The 24,646-nt window shown below is 42.4% G+C and overlaps 1 protein-coding gene across 1 annotated transcript in view; it reads left to right on the forward strand.

The window, feature by feature from the left end:
- LOC124616229 (protein turtle homolog B-like) overlaps positions 1-24,646 on the forward strand; it is a 454,186-nt gene that overhangs the window by 421,371 nt on the left and 8,169 nt on the right. The window contains exon 6 of the mRNA XM_047144531.1: positions 19,305-19,589. Within this exon, the coding sequence (XP_047000487.1) occupies positions 19,305-19,589 (285 nt within the window). The remainder of the gene's footprint in view (positions 1-19,304; positions 19,590-24,646) is intronic.

Here is a 24,646-nt window from a genome sequence, read left to right on the forward strand (position 1 = left end):
CGCTCACTTACAGATAGCGGCCCCATTGTGTAATAAGGTAAAAAAGGGGAGTGCATTCACGGTACTATTGTTTTATACTCAGGTGATTCATATGAAAAGTTTTCCGACGTGATTATGACAGCGATATGAGGATTAAGAGACTTTGAACCCGGAATGTAATTTAGAGCCCGACGCAGGCGAAATTCCATTTCGAAATTCGTTAAGGAACTCAATATTCCGAGATCCACAGTGTCAAGACTGTGCCTAAAGTTCCTAATTTCAGGCATTACCACTCACCACGGACAATACAGTGGCCGACGCCCCTCACTTAACAACCTAGACAGCGACTTTTGCGTAGAGTTTCCAGTGCAAACAGACAAGCAACACTGCGTGAAGTAACTGCAGAAATCAGAGTGAAACGTAAGATGAATCTATCCTTTAGGACATTGCGGCTAAATTTAGTGCTAATAATTAGCTATGGCAGCAGACAACTGACGTAATTGCCTCTGCTAACAGTACGACTTCAGCTGCAGCGCCTCTCCTGGAATCCTGACCAAATCGGTTGACCCTAGCTCACTGGAAAACGATGAGCTGGTCAGATGAGTCGCAATTTCGGTTGAACGAGGTGAGGGTAGGATTCGAATCTGCATCAGACCCCCATTAAGCCACGAACCCAGGTTGTCAACAAAGGACTGTGCAAGCTGTTGGTAGCTCCATAATGGTGCGAACTGTGTATAAATCCAACGGACTGGGTCGTGTATTAGTTATGGATACGTGGAGATCACTTACAGGCATTGATGGACTTCATGCTCACAAACCACTATGTAAGTTTTATGGATGATAATGCGCCATGTCATCGGGGCAGAATTGTTGATTATTTGTTTGAAGAACATTGTGGACAGTTACAGCGAATGATTTGGCCATCCAGATAGCCCAATATGAATCCCACCGAACATTTATGAGGCATAATCGAGAGGTCAGTTTGTGACAAAATACTGCGTTCGCAACAGTTTCACAACTGTGGATGGATATAGTGGAATCATGCCTCAATACTGGTACAGGAGACTTCCACCGACTTGTTGGACCCGTGGCACTTGAAATTGCTCCATGGCGCCGGGAAAGTTCGGCATTGGGTAAAGAGGTACCTCATGACTTATATCACGTCAGTATATAAGAAGGTGAGGGGAAGACGAGGTGCTCGGTTTATAAAAGTCTAGTACATGAATGCAACTCTTCAGCCATAGTCTTCAGTCTATATAATGATAGTATTAAATTTAGGAGAGTGAAAGGACACCAGTGATAAGATACCCTGATAAGACTCCTATTCTCGGTGGAACTCTTGAAGAACTTCAGGACTTCTTGAACAAAATGAACAGAATAATAAGCTCAAACTGTTGATAGAGACTAATCCAAAGGATAAATGCGGGGGAGTTTTGTACATAAGGGATATTATAGCTTGGAACATATGTGTGTCTTAGTAGTTAGCTGAGTCTGTGACAGTTCTTCCCCGGAATAAGGCAGGCACTGTAGCTCAGCGTGTTCGATCAGATGGCAGGCTACCCTCTGTACTAAAGAAACGGAGCGAAGTACTCAACGAATGTCTTCAAGGGGTGTCATTTGACGTCCTACTAGACCAAACGATGAGAACAATGACGAACAGAATGACGAAAGAAGGTACCGTGGATGACTAGTAAAAAAGTTTGGGTCCCGGGTTCGGACCCAGCCACTACTTGAATTTGGAATAAAAATCATCAGCAGTGTCGACTGAAGGTTTTGACTGTGGAAGTAATCCTCATTCTGTCAACTGATTTGTTAAATACCTCGGAGGAAGAGGAAGATATTCAGGGACGTTTATTGCCCCTGGGGTGGGAAAAAGCTTCTAAAAGACAGAAAAATCAGTAATGATAAACGGTATGAAAATACAGAGGACAGTGGAAACCTCTGCATCGAAGATGCACAATGTGTATCCTCAAGACATTTGGTCTGTAATGAAGAAAGTGTCAATGTGACCTAACCACTCGTGGTAGCTGAGCAGTTCTAGGCGCTTCAGTCCGGAACTTCAGTCCGGAACCGCGCGACTGCTACGGTCGCAGGTCCGAATCCTGCCTCGGGCATGAATGTGTGTGATGTTAGGTTTAAGTGGTTCTAAGTTCTAGGGGACTGATGACCTCAGATGTTACGTCCCATAGTCCTCAGAGCCATTTTAACCATTTCTTTGACATCACCACTGGCAATGCTTCCGAATTATGCCCTTTACGGACCTTCATGTGGAGACTGCCAAGGACGAGAAGAAGATGAGAAAATAGTGGAACAAACCACCGACGGGCTTAGGAGACGAAGTGTGGGAGTTTGAACAAACTGGGACACCTAGAAAATCAGAAAAGGAATATACAAAGGCTCTTACTGGATATAATGCGTGTCAGAGACGTGGAGTGAAGGTGAAGAGTCTGGTGAGACGAATATAGGGTGACGCTTCGTGGTACATTGTGTAACGAACCGAGACTCTTTAACTAGCGATCTTTGTTCGAATGTGCTCTACCAACTGAGCTACTCAAGCACGACTCACGACCCATTCTTACAGTTTTGCTTTCGCCATTACCTCGTCTCCTACCTTCCAAACACCACTGAAGTTTTCCTACAAATGTTGCATAACTGGCAATCTTGGATGAAAGGATACTCCGGCGACATGGCTTAACCATAGGCTGCGGGATGTTTCCAGAATGAATTCGGAATTCGGGCATTATCAACAGCTGCAAAAATTTTGTAATCTGAGTAGGATTCGTTGTGAATAGGAAAGTAGGGCGAACAATTAAGCGATAGGATTCGTCTCATCAGATTCGGGAGCAAAGCAATGCTAAGACGATAGTTCAAGTAACATGCCGAGGTCGGAACCACAATACGAAGAGATACTGAAAGAATATGGGGATAATTAACGCGGAATTCAGCGTGAAAAATTAGATGAAAAAGTTACAATGATGGGGCATTGGAACGCTGTAGCTGGACAAGGAAAAGAAAAAAAAATGGCTCAAATGGCTCTGAGCACTATGGGACTCAACTGCTGAGGTCATTAGTCCCCTAGAACTTAGAACTAGTTAAACCTAACTAACCTAAGGACATCACAAACATCCATGCCCGAGGCAGGATTCGAACCTGCGACTGTAGCATTCTTGCGGTTCCAGACTGCAGCGCCTTTAACCGCACGGCCACTTCGACCGGCTAGGAAAAGATAGAAGTGTTGTGGGAGTATATCGGCTTAGCAGTATAAACGAGCGGTATAAGGGACTAATCGAGTTCTCTAATATATTTTAGTTAGCAATAGCGAATACTCTGTTCACGAATCACATGTGGAGTAGCTACAGCTGGAAAAGACCTTGAGTCGGTGGCAGATTCTAGCTGGCTGAGACAGAGATTCCGAAATCAAAAATTGGATCGTAGAGTGTACCTAGCAGCAGATATAGATTTAGACTGCAATTTAGTGATGCTGATGAGTAATCTAAAGTCCAAGAGAATCATAAGGATTGATCACTGTGGAAGAAGGTGGATACTGATGTACTAAGGAACGATGAGACGCGCTTGAAAGTCGCTAAGGATGTGGTTGCGGTGTACAAGAGTTGACATCTGAGTTGAACAGGAGTAGCTTTCTCTATAAAGGACAGCCTATGGTGTTGTACAGTCAAATACAGGCATAAGTAAGGTAACTGCACAGAAATGTTGATTAACAGAAGAAATACTTCGATTGATAGGCGAAAGGACCAGGTGCCAACCGATGCAGATAGACCACAATATAAATTCATTAGGAATGAAGTAAATAGGAAGTGCTGGGCAGGCAAACAGAAACGAATTTAAGACACATGGGAAGTAATCGAGAAAGGAATGGTCTTGTGGCGGACTGACTTAGCATATAGAAGAGTCAAAGCAACTTTCGTTGACATTAAAATCATAGGCGATAAAATTAAGAGTGGTGTGGACATTCAGCTAATAAAAGCAACGGAGAGAGCGGATTAGGTGGAAAGAGGACAATGAAGTCCTCTACGAGGGGGAGTAATTGACGGATTATGTGGAGTCGATATGGAAGATATTGGGGATCCAGTATTAGTGTCAGAATTCTGAAGTTCTTTAGTAGACTTGTGATCAAATAAGGGCGAAGGTACAGACAACATACTATCGGAATTCCTAAATTCATTCTGCCGAATGGGCAACCAAACAACTGTTCAGGTTGCTGTGTAGAATCCATGAGAGTATTGACATACCTTTCAGAGAAACATCATCCACACAATTCTGAAGATGGGAACAGCTCATAGATAAGAGAACTATCGGACAATCAGCTGAACAGCTCATGCATCCAAGATGCTGGCAAGGACAATACACAGGAGAATGAGAGCTGAGGATCTGTTAGATGACGATGTGTTTTGATTTAGGAAGTCTAAATGCACCATAGAGGTCGCTCTGACATTGTGGCTGATAACGGAAGCAAGACTGAAGGAAACTCAATACACGTTAACTGGATGTGTCGACCCAGAAAAAGCACTCGATAATGTAAACAGCAAAGGGAACGCGTTATTGTGGCCAAGACAGACACGATGCCCACTCCTACTACAGTAGTACAAGTTAACATGCCAACTAGATGTGCAGATGATGAAGAAATTGAAGAAATGTATGATGAGATAAAATAAATTATTCAGATAGTGAAGGGAGACGAAAATTTAATAGTCATGGGTAACTGGAATTCGAGAGTAGTAAAAGGGAGAGAAGGAAACATAGTAGGTGAATATGGATTGGTGCTAAGAAATGAAAGAGGAACGCACCTGGTAGAGTTTTGCACAGAGCATAACTCAACCATAGCTAACACTTGGTTCAAGAATCATGAAAGAGGGTTGTATACATGGAAGAATCCTGGAGATACTAGAAGGTACCAGATAGATTATATAATGGTAAGACATAGATTTAGGAACCAGATTTTAAATTGTAAGAGATTTCCAGGGGCAGATGTGGACTCTGACCCCAATCTATTGGTTTTGAACTTTAGATTACAACTGAAGAAACTGCAAAAAGGCGGGAATTTAAGGAGATGGGACCTGGATTAACTGACTAAATTGGAGGTTGTACAGAGTTTCAGGGAGAGCATAAGGTAACAATTGCCATGAATGGGGGAAAGAAGTACAGTAGAAGAAGAATTGGTAGCTCTGAGGGATGAAGTAGTGAAGGCAGCAGAGGATCAAATAGGTAAAAAGACGAGGGGTAGTAGAACTCCTTAGGTAACAGAAGAAATATTGAACTTAATTGACGAAAGGAGAAAATATAAAAATGCAGTAAATTGAGCAGTATATTGAACATCAACAAAAGCAAAACGAGGATAATGGAATGTAGTCGAATTGAGTAGGGTGATGCTGAGGGAATTAGATTAGGAAATGAGACACTTAAAGTAGTAAAGGAGTTTTGCTATTTGGGGAGCAAAATAACTGATGATGGTCGAAGTAGAGAAGATATATAATGTAGACAGGCAATGGCAAGGAAGGCGTTTCTGAGGAGGAGAAATTTGTTAACATCGAGTTTAGATTTAAGTGAGAGGATGTCGTTTCTGAAAGTATTTGTATGGAGTGTAGCCATGTATGGAAGTGAAACATGGTCGATAAATAGTTTGGACAAGAAGATAATAGAAACTTTCGAAATGTGGTGCTACAGAAGAATGCTGAAGATTAGATGGGTAGATCACATAACTAGTGATGAAGTAGTGAATAGAATTGGAGAGGAGTATGTAGCACAACTTGACAAAAAGAAGGGACCGGTTAATAGGACATGTTCTGAGCCATCAAGAGATCACCAATTTAGGATTGGAGGGGAGCATGGAGGGTAAAAATCGTAGAGGGAGAACACGAGATGAATACACTAAGCAGATTCAGAAGGATGTGGGTTTCAGTAAGTACTGGGAGATGAAGAAGCTTGCACAGAATAGGGTAGCATGGAGAGCTGCATCAAACCAGTCTCAGGACTGAAGACCACAACAACAACAATGTAATAAGGTGAAAGGTGTTCGAAATTCTGATAAACGTAGGAGTGAGCCACAAGGAAAGACATTAAATACCATTATGTTCAGGAGCAAAGAGGGATCAATACGACCGGAAGGTGGAGAACGAAGTGCTAGAACTAGAAAGGGCGAGACGGGGATGCGTTCTTTAACCACAATCGTTCAGTCCATACATGGAAAACTCATTGGTGGAAATACAAGGTAGGTTCGAAAGTAGGGTTTAAATTCAGGGGAAAACGATGTAGTGATAAGATTTTCTGATGATATTCTGATATCCTCGGTGAAAGTGAAGAAGATATACACGATGTGTTGCATGGAATGAATATTATAATAACTATACAGGGTGAGTCACCTAACATTACCGCTGGATATATTTCGTTAACCCCATGAAATACTGACGAATCGATTCCACAGACCGAACGTGAGGAGAGGGGCTAGTGTAATTGGTTAATACAAACCATAAAAAATGCACGGAAGTATGTTCTTCAACACAAACCTAGGTTTTTTTTAAATTGGAACCCCGTTAGTTTTGTTATCACATCTGAACATATAAATAAATACGTAATCAGTGCCGTTTTTTGCATTGTAAAATGTTAATTACATCCGGAGATATTGTAACCTAAAGTTGACGCTTGAGTACCACTCCTTCGCTGTTCGATCGTGTGTATCGGAGAGCACCGAATTACTTAGGTATCCAAAGGGAACGGTGATGGACCTTAGGTACAGAAGAGACTGGAACAGCACATTACGTCCACATGCTAACACCTTTTTATTGGTCTTCTTCACTGACGCACATGTACATTACCATGAGGGGTGAGATACACGTACACACGTGGTTTCCGTTTTCAATTACGGAGTGGAATAGAGTGTGTCCCGACATGTCAGGCCAGTAGATGTTCAATGTGGTGGCCATCATTTGCTGCATACAATTTCAATCTCTGGCGTAATGAATGTCGTACACGTCGCAGTATATCTGGTGTAATGTCGCCGCAGGCTGCCACAATACGTTGTTTCATATCCCCTGGGGTTGTAGGCACATCACGGTACGCATTCTCCTTTAACGTACCCCACAGAAAGAAGTCCAGAGGTGTAAGATCAGGAGAACGGGCTGGCCAATTTATGCGTCCTCCACGTCCTAGGAAACGCCCGTCGAACATCCTGTCAAGGGTCAGCCTAGTGTTAATTGCGGAATGTGCAGGTGCACCATCATGCTGATACCACATACGTCGACGCGTTTCCAGTGGGACATTTTCGAGCAACGTTGGCAGATCATTCGGTAGAAACGCGATGTATGTTGCAGCTGTTTGGACCCCTGCAATGAAGTGAGGACCAATGAGTTGGTCGCCAATGATTCCGCACCATACATTTACAGTCCACGGTCGCTGTCGCTCTACCTGTCTGAGCCAGCGAGGATTGTCCACGGGCCAGTAATGCATGTTCCGTAGATTCACTGCCCCGTGGTTTGTGAAACCCGCTTCATCGATAAACAGGTAGAACTGCAACGCATTCTCTGTTAATGCCCATTGGCAGAATTGCACTCGATGATTAAAGTCATCACCATGTTATTGCTGATGTAGCGACACATGAAACAGGTGAAAGCGGTGACGATGCAGTATGCGCATGACACTACTTTGACTCAGTCCACCGGCTCTCGCAATGTCCCGTGTACTCATGTGTGGGTTCATGGCAACAGCAGCTAACACACCAACTGCACTCGCTTCTCCCGTGACGGGCCTGTTACGGACCCGTTTGTGTGCTACGACCATACCTGTTGCATATAGTTGGCAGTAGATGTTTTGCAATGTGCGGCACGTTGGATGCTTTCTGTCCGGGTACCGTTCTGCATACACCCTGCAGGCTTCAGCTGCATTTCGTCGACACTCGCCATAGATGAGTATCGTCTCCGCCTTTTCAGAGTTCGAATACACAATGGTCACATTTCCTACAACACTACACTATCACAGACGTCTGGTAACACGGTGTACTACAGTTGGTCTGCGTGCGGAGACGAATGCAGAATAACAATAGCAGCAAGCGCTACATGCGGACACTGCGACAGCTAGACCAAACCACAACAGTGCACTACAGCCGCACTCGTAAACACGGTCGTCATCGTAAACATATCCCTGCAGATGCTGCTCGCCGACCGTGGCCCGTGTTTGTTACAACACGCAACTGAACGTCGGAGGTTTCAAGCGTCAACTTTAGGTTACAATATCTCCGGATGTAATTAACATTTTACAACGCAACAAACGGCATTGATTACGTATTTGTATATATGTTCAGATGTGCTAACAAAACTAACGTGGTTCCATTTAAAAAAAACATAGGTTTGTGTTAAAAAACATAATTTCCGTGCATTTTTGTATGGTTTGTATTAAACAATTACACTAGCCCCTCCCCTCATGTTCGGTCTGTGAAATCGGTTCGTCAGTATTTGATGTGGTTTACGAAATATATCCAGCGGTAACGTTATGTGACTCACCCTGTATATAAGGAATGAGAGTAAACTGGAGGAAGACCAAGATAATAAGATGTAGCAGAAATGAAAAAAAGCGAGAAAAACTGGGATCACGAGTCAGACCAAGTTAAGGAACTCTGCTATCCTGGAATCAGGATTACCCATGACGGATGAAGCAAGGACCCCGCGAAATGCGCACTAGCACAGACATGGAGGTCATTCGTGACGAAGAGAAGAAGAGAAATCTAATGGTGTCAATCACTGCTTCATTTTGAGGAAGAAATTTCTTAGAATTTACGTTTGGAGCCCAGCACTGTATGATGGTCAGTAACGGACACTGCGGAACCCAGAGGAGAAGTAATTAGAAATGTTTGTGGTGTGGTAGAACAGAAGAAAGTAAAATGAGGAGAACCTATAATATAAGAAACGAGGATGTTCTCCACAGAATCGTCGGAAGAAGGAACATGTGGAAAACGCTAACAGCCGGCCGGAGTGGCCGTGCGATTCTGGGCGCTACATTCTGGAACCGAGCGACCGCTACGGTCGCAGGTTCGAATCCTGCCTCGGGCATGGATGTGTGTGACGTCCTTAGGTTAGTTAGGTTTAATTGGTTCTAAGTTCTAGGCGACTGATGACCTCAGACGTTAAGTCGCATAGTGCTCAGAGCCATTTGAACCAGCCCAAACGCTGACAAGAAGAACGGGCAAGAAGATAACGATGTGTTAATGTATCAGGAAATAACCTCTATAGTACTAGAGGAACTGCAGAGCGTAAAACTTGTGGGGAAAGACAGAGATTCGAATACATTCAATATAAAATTGACTACGTAGGCTGCGAGTGCTATTCTAAGATGAAGAGGTTAGCGCAGAAGAGGAATACGTGGGGGGCCGCAACAGACCTATTATAAGACACATGAAAAAAAAATGATCGGCCTTGGCGTAATAACCTTTACTTTGAAGTGGACAGTTGTTTGGAGTTCTGTTCTCTTATATTTCCAGTGGGTCAACATCAGGAGAATTTCACAATCAGAAAATTACTAAACCGAATACAGATTATACCTCAGAAATTTGTAACGTAAATTCCTTCTCTCAGCTGGATTTTCATCTACTCATACTTAATACCAGTAAGGGGCTCGCTGCATTGCATGATACTGTCTCGAACTACGAGTTTGCTTTCAGACCTCTGCCTTGGTACATCTCAAAATTCACCACGTAGGAATTCTTGGTGCTGAAGCCCCATTGTTACGTTACGAAATCGTTTTGGTTTACCACTAATCTACAGCTTGCAACCATGGCGTCCATAATATTTTACCGTGCTTTCGACAAATGCCAGGTGCTCTTCAGGTACAAAATGATCTGTACGCTGCTTTAGTAGCATTCCCATATCCAGACGTATCTTAAAAGGTTAGCGTTGAGGTCAGTTTTGGTGTTACCGGCGCAATGCAGAACTAGACAGATTTGTAGAAATGCATCCCTTGTAATATAGTTACACAGAGCTTTGTTTTTGGTGTCGTCATTGCTCACCCAGAAGTGTCTTTTAGTTGGCAGAAATTTGTATCTACTAATGAACACAATCCCAATGAAGCTTTGAATCTCGTCAGAAGGTATATCTCAATCTCGAAAGTCAGTTAATAATGCGCGATGTCTTATTCCTTCAACTAAATGCTCAATTATGTCGTTGTCTATAAACACTACAAATATCTCCATAGCAGATACATTTATATTCAGATTAATCAGCTTCACGAAGTTAAGTATAGGATTCATGGTCAGAATCTCCTCCATTTATCCATTTTTGATGGGCGTCATTACACCATTTCGATACATTTCACAATGACGGGGTTTGCATAGCGCTAACATTGGTTGGAGGTGCAATATGATGTGAGGCTGTGTCAGGCAAATGTGAAGGTTCCGCTAATCAAGTTTCAGTTTCATAATCGATGGTCATTGAAAATTCTGGCTTCTGCATTAACATTGCCGAGATGCTAAATTATCCACAAGTCTATAATTGTACAGAGTGGACCATTTTATTGCGTAATGGAGAATAAATCGGTATGGAGATGAGATACAGCAGAATGTTTTTGATAACAGTAGTAGGTGCCAATTAGAATCATGCATTGCTACTAATAGCCGTGACCTTGAACGTGGTTTTTAGGTTATGTAAAGGTTAAAGTGAATTTTTTATTGAGAAACCTAATCATTGATTTAAGATTTAAAAAGAGCTTCAATTTTACGTATAAAATCATATATTGTTCAAAGTCACGGCACGGTTGAATGGTGGGCAAGTATGTAAGGATTATTTGGAATAGAACAGGGATACAGCAACATACAACGTTAGGTGCAGATTGGAAGGGGCATAAGGGGACACGTTTCGCTACTAATAACCATGATTTTAGTGGTAATTTTCGAAGGTCGTTCGAAGGTTGAGTTCTGTTTGATGGAAACCCTTATTTCTGGCCTCGGATATCCAAAGATCAAAGTGGAATATAAACTTTCAGTTTTAAATTAAGTTCTTATTGGCAAATATAAATGCTTCAAACGAGTAAATGTTCTTTTACATTTGCAAGACAGAAGAATGACAAATAAAAAGTAGCTTATCGATTTACAAGTCGTTGAATGTGTTCGTTTAGTGTGTCGTCTCCCGTCTCATTCTTCAGGATGCTCGTTCCAGTTTGCATCTAACATTGTATTTTGCTGTATCTCTCCTCCGTTCTGAATTAATCCCTACTAGAACTAAAAATATACTTGAGTGTGTGACCTTCATTGAATTGGGCATGGCCTTGAAAGACGTGTCATTTTATATGTAAAATTAGCCGCTCTTTTCAAATTCTGATTCAGATATTAGGGATTTCATATTTTAAAAAATCACTTGAACCTCCAAATCACCCTGAAAATCACGTTAAAGCAGCAATGCGTGATCGTCTTTGCCACCTTCAGCTTTTATCTAAAACACTTTGCTACATCTCATCTCTATCCGTAGTTATTCCCTATTATAAATTAAAATGGTCCACCCTGTATATTCAACACCGGTAAGTGATATATAAAGCTTTAATCACAAAACTGTGTTTAATATCGGGAATAACACATACATCAGACTTCGTTCCTGTCTTCTGAATTCTCAACTGTTTCTACAGTGATGTCTGGAGGCTCCATGAAAATAAGACAAGAAATCCCATTTAGTAAAGCTCCAATAAGCGAAATGCGTGCCGTAATATATAAAAGGAACACGAAGAATAATATAGGTAGTGCTAACACCTAGCGTTGTCATATAGGAACAGCAGTGTTCCGACTAAGAGATGGTGGTCATTATTTATTCAGATTGTTGAATATTATATTAACACACGCAGCAGTGCATCTGTAACATTAATACACAAGATGTTACAAAAATTCTATGCTCAGCAATATACTCAAACGAAACGCACATCTCTCCGGAGCAATGGTGTGCACGACTCTACTATTTAGTAGAGTCGAGCACACCATTGCCATATGGCAGCGCGAGTCGTTAATGGGTTGCTCTAAAAAGCTTGATCTGCAAAGAGGAGCAAACAGTGTTTTGGTCCGCATTACTCTATTTTCTGAAATCGAGCTGGATTGCAAAAAGAAGCTATAAGAGATTTTCCCGCAGCCCGAATTGCATACAGTTGCTTTTAGAAGACGAGTATTATGTTCATGTGCGAAACGCAACGTTAGCATACTTGATACCTTGGTTTGGCGAACCTTTCGTGACGTGGTAGAACCTGGCACAACTGTACAGAACAAACTGTGCACTGAATGTGCTGAAGGGAACCCGGGACCCCGTGTGTTTGTAAACACATACACATAGGTTATGAAATGCTGTGAGACTTCAATTGCCTTCGAAGAACTAAAAGTCGCTCGGTTTCTTTACAATGTTAAGTGGACAGCTAAAATAAAATACCGTGTTCTAAAGTTTGTTTGTATTTGGTTATTTAAAATACTGAAGTATTTATGTACAAATAATTATTATATTAGCAAATTGTATGTCACAGACCTGTCACCACAAACTTCTAGTTTATACTTGATTTCTGAGCTTACTAACCTTTAACATTTGTGAAGCTTACTATCAAATAAAATACATATTGTATGTACATTTTATACAGTGCATAATTAATATTGCTCCATGGTCACGTAATTAGCTGGTGCATGTTCACAATGATAATACTTATTAGGTGATAACCCTTCTTAAGCATGCACTCTCCAAAACATGAGTTCGTTTAATAACAAGTACTCGATATTTGCAGATGTAAAAATTATTTATTTCTTTGCATGGAATATATTTTAAAGTTTAGGTAAAGGAATTGCACGCATGCTACAGTGCCATAAGTAAATAGTTGCTTAATTTCACACCCATCCTAAATCATTTTGTTAATTACATTATGTGAATAATAACATTTCTGTAAAGTAGATTTATGTAAGTGCAAGTTCTTTAGTCGAGGAAGGGCAGTGGAAGATTTTTGGATTGTTATGCGCCTGTTGATAGATAGCTGATGAACAGATACTTTCACTTTAATTGCTACAGTTCTATAAGTAAGCATGTTCGGGTAATAACTGTATTACGTGCATTTTCGGCACTTTCAATTTGTTTGAACATCACATTTCGGATATATTTCACAGATATTATTTTGAAATTGTCTTTGGAAGTTGTGTTCTCATGAAGCAACATTCTGTAAGTGAACTTAAGCTCGTCGGAATGTGAATTTATCGTCTTGAAGTCTTAAGATCTCTAGGTAAACGTATTCTTTAAGTTCAAGGATAAGTGAAGATCCTATATCCTCAAATGTGGAAATATGTTTACCACTTTACTACTTTACAACTTTTTTTAATTTTTTGGAAAGATTGTTGCTTGGTGTTACCGCACATTTTTTGTTATATTAGTACTTCTACAGCTGGTTAATCCACTTGTCGAAATTTGTTTCTTACACTTTCACTTTTTTTCCAGTGATTATTGCTGAGCGTTACCCAAATTTAATGTTATGTTAATGCACCTACAGCAGGCTAATCCGCTACCAGGATCAAAAACCAATATTTGTCTAATGACAATACGTCATGAATTATAATTTTTGTTCTCGTGATGAAGATGCCCTTAGGGTCTTACGTCAATTGGGAACTGAAATCAGAATTGTGAATCAGTTGGTCGCTATCGCGAAATACAGACGGCCTTTTGTTGATTCTGTTGAAGTTTCGAGAACATTCCTTCACCGAGTAGTCAGGCAGTATATTGCTTCCTCCTACGTATATCTCGCGAAGATACCATGATGATAAAATCAGAGGTATTAGAGCCCACACAGAGGCATACCGACAATCCTACTTTCCACGAACAATGCAAGACTGGAATAGAAGAACCGATAGAGGTAGTCAAGGTACCCTCCGCCACACACCGTCAGGTGGCTTGCGGAGTATGGATGTAGATGTAGACGTGTGTATTCGGACGTAATCCAACTGTACTGTCAGTCTAACTACTCGCGTCACGTTTCCATGGTCTTAAGAGCTACAGTGTAAAGAGGATGATGTTGAACTCTGGGGCGACAAAAGTCATGAGAGATCTTTTAATATCGTGCCGGACACACTTCTGCCAGGCTGTCTCAATAGCCATTCATAACAGCAAAAGTGTTGCCAACACGGGATTTTGAGCACGAACTGACGTCTCTATTACGCCTCATAAATGCTCGACTGGATTGGTGTTGGGAGACCAGGTGGTCATATCATTCGCTCGAATTGTCCGGAATTTTCTTCAAACCGATCGCGAAAAATTGTTGCCCGATGACATAGGGCATTGTCACCCACAAATCTTGTATTGTTGTTGTGAACATGAAACACACATATGGCGGCAAATGGCCTCCAAATCAGTCCTTTCTATGTAAACACAGTCCACACCATTATGGAGCTACCACCATTTCGTCCAGTTCCTTGTTGACAACTTGGGTTCATGGCTTCGTAGGATCTGCGCCTCAATCGAATCCTCACCTCTTACTAACTTAAACTACGACTCATCTGACCAGGTCACGGTTTTCCAGTCGTCTACGGCCCTACCGTTATAGTCACGATCCCAGGAGAGGCGCTGAAGGCGAAGACATGCTCTTAGCAAAGGCACGCACGTCGGTCGCCGTAGCCCATTAACTCCACATTTCGGCGCACTGTCGTAACAGATACGTTCGTCTAAAAAGTTCCACGATGATTTCTACGGTTATTTCACGCAGTATTGTTGTCTATTGGCACTGGAAACTCTACACAAAAGCCGCTGCTCTCCTATGTAAGTGAAGTCCATGTTGTTTGCGGTGCGAGATGATGTCCGAAATTTGGTGTTCTCTGCACAGTTTTGACACTGTGGATCTCCGTAACGATTTCCGAAATCGAATGTCCCATGCATCTAGCTCTAAGTACCATCCCGTGTTCAAAATCGGCTAATTCCGGTTTCGTTGCCATAATTATGTCGGAGACCTTCCCACATGAATCACCTGAGCACAAATGGTAGCTCTGTCCATGCTCTGCCCTTTTATTCGCGATACTGCCGCCATATGTGTGTGTGCGTATTGTTATCGCATTACTTCTGTCACCTCATTGTATTGTTGTATAATGGGAGACTACTGAGTTTGAGTGTAGTTGAACTGCTTGGAACGAGTAACAAGTTCATTAATTCGCCATAATATCCGTTATCAGTCGAACTGGTCATAATCTGCGACCTAGGTTTAACAGCAAGGAAATGCATACAAGTGGATATTTGGAGGTGAAGTGCAGTAACGTAGCTCCGCCGTTAGTTATACCCTAGTTGTCTTTATAATCTCCTGTTACAATTTGTACCCCCCCCCCCCCTTCCGCCACTTCCGACCATCAAATTAACTATCCGTTGACGCATCAAGATGTTTCCTGTTGAAACATCCATTGTTATAATCAGTACCGCTGTGGTTCTGTACCTCCTAATTTAGTATTCGATCTGTTTACGTCTTTCTGTACAATATCATATCAGATTTCTCAAACTTCTAGTGTTTTCTCTGTGTAACTTTTACCGTTAAAAAAAAACTGCGGTTCAAGAGAAGATTTCATAACATTTTGTTAATAAAATGATAGGGATCTCTGTTTCAAGTTGTTCACCTTCTTCCCCAATCACAATCACACGAACGTCCGTAAGTTACAATGCTACAAGTAAATAAGCTTGACTGCTATGACGTTTAAGTATCAGCTTGTGGACTGGCTGGTCTGTGCAGCTCCTTCTACTGTGTCTGTTGGCGGAAAGAAAACCTGCATTGGCGGGCACAGAGTCTGAAATAAAAAGTCAGTCACACGTAAGTGAGGAGCAGACAAAGCGAAACTTCACAGGTTGAGAAGGTATGTGATATTATTTCTGAAATAAAAAATTATGATCAATTTTGAAAGTTTATGACTATTTATCAGTATGACGCTGCAACACCATTGGCCTGGATGGATGCATAGATTCTGTGGTGGTAAGGTGTCATAAATCAATAGCATTCTCTTTTATGAGGCAAGCTGGTCAACATCTGTTTCATCTGGCCCTTGGTTTCTTGGAGACTGGCACTGGGACGGAGTCGACGTGCGAGCTGCTGCCACGTAATTGTATCAGGGACAGATCTGCCAGCCACAGGGGTACCTCATCATCACACAGACAATAAAGAAACATGCCTTGGAGGGCTGGCACTGTCCTGCTGACAAATGGTGATTAGAGAGGTAACACTTGAGGAAGTAGGGTGCCCGTGACTTACCGCTGTTCCGTCAGAGTTCCCTCAATCACTACCAACTGTGACCCAACACCATACCGTCTAGCTCTCCACATCATGGCATCAGAACCAGTACCGCTGTGTCTCCCCGAAAGTTCGGGAGGACGGGTCTCTCCCTGGTCGTCACATTACTCGACGTCTATGACCATCCGAGGCAATCCGGAACCAAGATTCATCGCTAAGCGAATGCGACACCATTCATCAGCAGTCAACACTAATCAGTGATGTCACCACACCATGCTTAGCCGATTGTGCTGTGGTGTTAGTGACAGTCTGTGCATTGTATGGTAGTACTGTAGGGCGGCTGCTGGTAGTCAAAGCTGTATGGCATAAAGGGAGCCCGTTACTTGCTCTCAGATGGCTCGCACACATGTGAAGGGATTACGATACGCATGGTGCACAATACAGCGATCTTCCGTCTTGACTGTCATACGTGGGCGAGTATGCCTCGTCCATAGTATGTGCGTCTATGAAGTTACACTAACTTCCGACCACGTCCTCTGGGTGCTTCACTTTTATCGTCGGGCAAAGTATTGGCTGGTGGAGCTACTTTGTGACTCACTGAGCCTCGCAGACAGTTGCCTATATTGCTGACGATGCTTACCTTTTTGATGCGTTTTAGTTATACGGTTCAATTAGTAACAGTATGATGGCTTCAAGTACCAGGATCATGTGTAAATATATTGTTCACAACACTTCGTTTTCCAACTAGCACCAGACGATAGCGCTCTGCTTCAAAGCTCGAAATCCTTTCACGTTTCGACTTCCCTTACGAGTGATTTCATCTGTTTATCTTGCAATGTGAGCAACTGAAGAAGCACAAAGTTTCCTCTGTCACAGATTTCATAGTAGTTTCTCTACAGAGAATGTGCGTCGTGTTGCCAAGAATTTGCACCTTTCGTCGATTTAGATTTTATTACATTCTTTAAGACAACTCCCTGATATTGGTAGCACAATGTTGCCATTTCCTTCCAGAATTTGTTAGAGCACTTTTGTGCTTCTGTCTTTTCAGAATTTAAATCAAGTTAAAGGCACCGGAGAGGCTGCTGTCGTATTCTTTATTTGTTCTGATTTGAACTACATCGCAATGGTGACGAGAAGGAAGGACTATAGGCGGTGTTAAAGTTTTGTCTAATTTTAGATAGATTGCACGTAGGCAAGACGGAGATTTTGTGCATCCTGCAACAGTGTATTCCTCCCACTGTGGATGGTCATCCAAAATTGTGCCAGGAGATTTGTTTTTTAAGCAGTATAGGAGAAACTGACACGAAAATAAAAGTATATATGTGACTTCTTGCGGTTTAATTTATGAACTATCGTTTCTGCCCATTGTGATACTTATGTGAAGGATAATCATCTGTAATACTAGATGTGACAACAGTAATGTTCCTGGAGCTGGTGCTTGGATGGAACTGAATGTCTCCAGCATAAAAGTGGTATTTATGGGCATGAAATACAGATTACATATCGCTGAGTTGAGTGGAGCAACGATTGGAATCTGTGGGGCATCATGAAGCACATGTTTCCATTATGACTTCCCCGACAGCTGTTTGACATCAGCTTTTGAGATATCAATTGAGCCACAGAATTATTCTCTTCGAACAATCCAGTTGTTTCTTTTCCATAAATAGTATATAGCAATCCGATTTTAAGATAAGTAAACTTTTATGTCTATCCATAGAACCTATGATAGATTTCAAATTACAATTTTTGAAATGACCTTTCCATTTTGTAATACGTAGTATTTCAAATTGGACAGTACGTATATAAGAAAATGAGGATTATATTACCTTGTTAGGTCTATTATGAAGAGTAACTGGCCAGTAATCGACTAATACAGTCTACAGTGCACTAAGAACGAATTACTACAAAATAGAACATGTGCTCTGCAAACCAGTTCAGTGCCAATGTGACCTGCTCGACTTAATCAGTTAAACACATTCTAAAGCTAATAAGCTGCAGTTTGGTACGGTGTCAACGTTTGGAGTTCGCTACTATTTGTTTCAGAACCGATGCCTTGTTTCCTATCCGTTTGGGCGCACAACCTCACTTCTAGTTATTAACTGATCGGAGGGAAAAGGGGGTAAGTTACAGTTCCCCCCGCACTCCGTTCACAAATGGAACAGGCGAATGGTATTTGAAGTACTGGAGTAATGAAAACTCAGTCCGCCGGCTTAGCTGGATTATAACGTGCTCACCTCCCACGTCAGCGGACCAGGGTTCGATCCGCGCCCTGACAGGAGATTTTCTTCGCTCTGGGCCTGGGTGCTGTGTTGTTCTCATCATAATTTCATCCGCAGTACCTGCTCTCAAGTCGCCCAATTTGGCGTCGACTGAAATAAGACTTGTACTTGGCGGTCGAACTTCCCAGGCTGGGGCCTCCTGGCCAACAATGCCATGCATTCATGTCCATTTGTAATGAAAACTGAAACCAACGGCTGTACTGTAAGTCAAATGTCGTTTGTTCGAAACATGCGACTCGTAAAAGCGTCGTATTCAGGCCCCAAGCGGCTCTAGTCGCTTCAGTCCGGAACCGCGCTACTGCTACGGTCGCAGGTTGCAATCCTGCCTCGGGCATGGATGTGTGTGATGTCCTTAGGTTGGTTAGGTTTAAGTAATTCTCAGTTCTAGGGGACTGATGCCCTCAGATGTTAAGTCCCATAGTGCTCAGAGGCATTTGAACAATTTTTTTTGCAACTTGCAAAGTCGATTGCATCTGCTGCACTCGACATTGTTGACTGTACATGCTGGCATAACATGTTTACTAAGTTGTATTGTTTCCATCTGAGGATTCTGTTGGTCTTTGTTATGGGGCCTGAAGATGACGCTGCTTCAAGTCAAAACTGGTAGCACGTTTGAAGAAACGAAGTTTTAGTTAGAATATAGCTATTGATTTCAATTTTTTTATTATTCAAGTGTTTCATGTCCGGTTTCAGTCTTACCTTCCTCGACGGATTACCAGAGAGTGGAATGTGAGGTAGGTGATGGTTGTGTCAAAAGTGTTGTAGCTTGTGTCATTCTCCATGAGGCGGCTTGTGTGATTCTGACGTAGGATATAGCAAGTGACCTTACTTGTGTACCTGGGCTGTCGACAGAGGCGGTGGCGGAGATTGCCGGAGCTCCGGACCTGCACCTGCGCAGTGGCAGCGAGCTGCGGCTGATCTGCAAGTTGAGGCGGGCCACGGAGGCGCCGGTGTTCGTCTTCTGGTACCACGACGACCGCATGATCAATTACGACGAGGACCGCGGCGTGGCTGTGAGCAAGGGGCGCGGCGGCAGCCAGCTGCTCATCCCGAGGGCGGAGCGCACGGACTCCGGCAACTACACGTGCGCGCCCTCCAACGCGAGGGCCGCCAGCATCACCGTGCACGTGCTCGAAGGTGAGATAGAGGGCAGCCTGTGTCTCTCAACCATTTCCCGTGCTCAGCTTGCGTCTCCTCTAACCAGGATAGGCTTCGGGATCTAGTTGCTGACTTACTGTGTCACATCGATCTACTAGTACCCTTCAAGTGAAAGGATGTTTGTGTTTTACTATATTACCTTTAGTCTACCAACTGCGTGAAGTATTTAAATTCCCTTCTGATTTCAGCCTTAAAATGGTCTGCCTTTGTCAAATGGGTACCTTGTACCGGTTTTTGTTCCACGCAGCTTCCTACGTTTCCTCCATTGTGTCGTCACTGATTTACATCTACCTGTACTTATATACTCCGCAAGCCATCGTACCGTGGTTGGCGGAAGGTACCGTGTACCACAACTACTAGTTGCCTTTTCTGTTCCACTCGCAAACAGAGCGACGGAAAAGTAACTGTCTCTATGCCACTGTGTGGGCCATAATTTCTCGTATCTTATCTTATCGTCGTGGTACCTATGCGAAATGTACGTTGGCGGCAATAGGATGGTAGTCCATTCAGCATCAAATGCCGGTTCCCTAAACTTTCTCAGTAGTCCGAATTTTCGAAGCATATCAGTAACATTTGCATGCTGGTCTAACCTACCGGTAACAAATGTAGCAGCTCGCCTCTGAATTGCTTCGATGTCCTCTTTCGGTCTGACGGGTGCGGATCCCAATCACTCGAGCAGTACTCAAGAGTTGGTCGCAGTAGCTGCTTTGTGCGGCCACCTTTACAGATGAACCACACTTTCATAAAATTCTCAGAAGATATCGAAGTCGATCGTTAGCCTTCCGCAGAACAATCTTCAAATTCTCGCTCTGTTTCATATCGCTTCGCAGCGTTACGCCCAGGTGTTTTAACATCGTGACTGTATCAAGCAGGATACAATTATGCAGTATCCGAAAATTACGGGTTTGTATTTCCTACTCATACTAATTAACTTACATTTTCTTACATTGAGAGCCAGCTGCCATTCATCACACCAAGTAGAAATTTTGTCTAGATCTTCTCGCATCAGCCTAAAGTCACACACCTTCCTGTACACGGAAGCATCATCAGCAAATAACTGCAGACTGCTGCCCACACAGTCCGCCAGACCATATGTGTATAGAATAGACCAACGGCCCAATCGCACTTCCCTGAGGCACCCGTGATATTGCCCTTGTCTCCGAAGAACAGTTGCCGCCGAAGGCCACATACTTGGTTGTATTACTTAAGAGATCTTCTAGCCAGTCACATACTTGGGAGCCTGTTCCGTATCCTCAGTCAACTTCAGCAATACATACGTTCTGTGTCCGCTTCTGTCTCACCGTGGTCAGATTATCTGAGTTGCAGTCCACCAATTTCATTCAGAGTGTTCTCCAAGATATAACAGCTCGTATTAGTAATTCCAGAAATATCACAGAGTGCAGTTAGGTATCCATTTTGTGGAACGTTTTCTGCCGTAGCCATTTTCTCAACGTTTCGCAGGCGCAAACAGTGAGTGTTATATACCCAATGAAACAACAAGCTTAGTATTACGAGTGAATGGTAATAGTGAACTTGTTGTTTCATTCGATATCAATAACGGTCACAGTAAATCCTAAGCTAAAATGTTCGCATTTAATGTCATATACGCTGTGAGTTCTGTATCGTTGCTCAATGGCCTCGTAGCAGTCATATTTTCGGAGAGGATCTCTGGTTTGTTACTGTGTTCTGCTTCTTCTAAGCTACATTAAACGCCTTCCAAACAGGCCTCAGAAGGCCAACCAATGCCGACCGAGCTCTGTTTCATCATCAACCGATAGGCGTCACTGGTTGTGGGTATGGAGAGGCATGTGACCAGCACACTGCTCTTCCAGCAGATATCAGTTTTCGTGAGAAGATCCGTTGCCTCTGAAAGAAGCAGCTCCTCCATTGGCCTCACAAGGGCTGAGCGCATTCCGCTCGTCAACAGCGCTCGGCAGACCAAGACGGTCACCCATCCAAGTGCTAGTCACAAGGTTGTTGACGTTCTGTTTCTTCAGGAAGCGGATAATCTTCCCCGTCACTGAATCACATGCAAGCCTCTCCAGCTCTTCTTCGGGTGTGTTTTGCTTTCAGTCTTACCAGAAAAACCTGAATTTCTGCGGAAGACTTTTCTTAGGAATCTATCAGCTTAAGGCATATCTTCAGGGTAAATGGTGTTTGCACTAAGAGCGCCTTCATAAAATTCCTCTGCGTTGTGAACTCCTCCATATAGCAAAACGTCGAAACAAAGTTTCCACTACTATAATACTTTATTGCTCCTCAAGTGAGTATGTAGTGCTCCACTAAAGACCACAGTGGTGAAAACGTTGCCACATAAGTTGACGATACGACGTGTTCTACAAAATTTTGGATTTCGAATTGGTTTGGAATACACTGCAGAACGTAAATCAGAAATTCCGGATGAAGATTAGTATTGTACTTCTTCTGAACAGGTTCCGTATTTTAACCACTTAGTCAGCTCCTATGTTAGCTAATGAAATATATATAATATAATTTTCTTCATGTTCTGCCAACAGCGTGTAATTTATTATAGGTTAAATTCCTGGTTTCACCTCGACTCTCGTTAAGCGTGTACAATCGTAGGTGTATTCAGGAATATGTTTCCTTTCAATAATAAATTATTCAACTGGTTTCAGGAATATATTTTATGCAGTGGCTTCAGTACGATGTTACAGTTGTCTGCTTTACGCTACATTTTCCATACTAAGTTATCTATAACTTCCTCCGTAGAGTGTAGTATATATTCCAGATACATTAATTTTATAGTTATATTTGTCATATGTTACAGTATGTTCCAGTTTCATTACTGATTCAAATGTCCCGTTCGTGTATTCCACGTTTTATTAAGATTTCTTCATCGTCATCGTTCCTCGACTATTGTTACTAATGCCCCATCATCTCGCAGTTTAGCAGTCTCTTTATTTATTGGGAAATCCTACAGAACCACGGTACCAAACGCATTCAAGGAAAGCAGGCATATACAATAGTTAACATCGTTTCCTACTGTCTTCCTTATTCAGTCACTTTCCGTAATGCTGCGTATTGTTGTATTCACGGTTTAACGGAATTATTTTAGGAATTATTTATACTTTCGTCTGTTGCACTTCACAGTTAAGTCATTGATTTGCGTACTATAAGAGATTGTGCCTCCATTCCATTTATCACTTCTTGAAATTGATCAATTCGACTTATTATGACTAATTCTCCACCGTTTTGAAATATTTTCACTTCCTTAGTTGTCTCTGTACCATACCAACTGAAACGCAATTGCAATATCACCGTGTCCTAAAGCATTTGCAAAAGAAGCTTGTGTCACATTACTGCTATCTGGATGGTTCCCGCTTCATTTCTGCAAATATTTTCACAGTATTCTTCACATCAGAGACAAGCGTATCGTCAGGAGTGCACCAGGAAAATGTGATAGGACCGCTATTGTTCTCTGTATACATAAATGATTTGGCAGACAGGGTGGGCAGCCGATGTTTGCCGATGATGGCTTAGTGAACGGTAAGGTGTCGAAGTTGAGTGACTGTAGAAAGATACAACACGACTTACACAAAATTCCAGTAGGTGTGATGAATGTCAGCTAGCACTAAATGTTGAAAAATGTAAGTTAATGCGGATGAGTACAAAGAACAAACCTGTAATGGTCGAATGCAGTATTACTAGCGTCCAGCTTGGCACAGTCAAGTCGTTTAAATATCTGGGCGTAACGTTGAAACGCGATATGAGATGGAACGAGCATGTGAAAACTGTGGTAGGGAAGACAAGTAATCGACTTCGGTTTATTGGGAGAATTTTAGGAAAGAATGGTTGCATACAGGACGCTGGTGCAAGCAGTCCTTGAGTACTGCTCGATTGTTTGCAATCCGTACCAGGTCCGATTGAAGGGAGACACCGAATGAATTCTGAGTGGGGGGGGGGGGGGGGGGGGGGGGTATTAGGTTTGTTACTGGTAGGTTCGACAAAACCTAAATGTTACGAACATGCTTCGGAAACTGAAATAGGAATTCATGGAGGGAAGGCGACTTTTTTTTTCGGGAAACACTACTGAGAAAATATAGAAAACAGGCATTTCAAGCTGACTGAAAAACGACTCTGCTGCCGCCAACACACATCGCGCGTAATGACGACGAAGATAAGATACGAGAAATTAGGGCTCATACTGGGGAGTATAGACAGTTTTTCCCTCTCTGTATTTGCGAGTGGATCAGAAAGGGAAATAACAAGTAGTCGTACAGGTTACCCTCCGCCATGCACCTTACAGTGGCTTCAGGAGTGTCTTTTTGGATGTAAGTGTAGAAAAGTGCAATGAAACACTTATTCTCCTTTTTACTGTAGTTTCTCAGGTTATGATTGTCACGTAAATATAGTTATATCTAACCTGTAAGAATACATGATGACGAAACTTTTACCGCTTAAATATTTCGAACAGAAAATGCAATTTGTCATTTTGTTTATGACAAATTGGCAGAACTATATATGAAGATGAGGTCAGATGCTATTAAAATTCAGGTTCTCGAACAATCACTGGGTATGCTGATATTGCACTGAAGCTGTCAGCGGAATGGGAAATTTTGTGTACTACGATTTTTTCAGCCTTTTACATTATGTTCATTCCTATTCAGAATAGTTTAGTGGATTCTGCAAGTATGTTTCCGTGATGCTACTTCAGGTATACCATTTCTGTTATATGTAAAATCAGTTAGCAGTTCCAAATCCTCTACTTGTTCACTGAGTGACAATACTGGAACCGAAACGGACGATAACAGAGAGATGGCCGATGTACTGAATTCGGTCTTACGAAACTGTTTCAATGGGGAAGATCTTAGAACGGTCCCTCCTTTCATTCATCGTAGGAATGTGGAAATACCAGATATTGAGATAACCAACTGCGGAACCGAAATCCGATTACAGTCGCCTGGAAGTGGAAAGGCATTAGGACCAGACGAAACACCTGTAAGATACTATAATAATTATGCGAAAGAATTAGTTCCCCTTCTAGCAACAGTTTATTGTGCTGGGTGATTGTAATT

The sequence above is a fragment of the Schistocerca americana genome, chromosome 5, assembly GCF_021461395.2.
Source record: "Schistocerca americana isolate TAMUIC-IGC-003095 chromosome 5, iqSchAmer2.1, whole genome shotgun sequence".
Classification (NCBI taxonomy): Eukaryota; Metazoa; Arthropoda; class Insecta; order Orthoptera; family Acrididae; genus Schistocerca; species Schistocerca americana.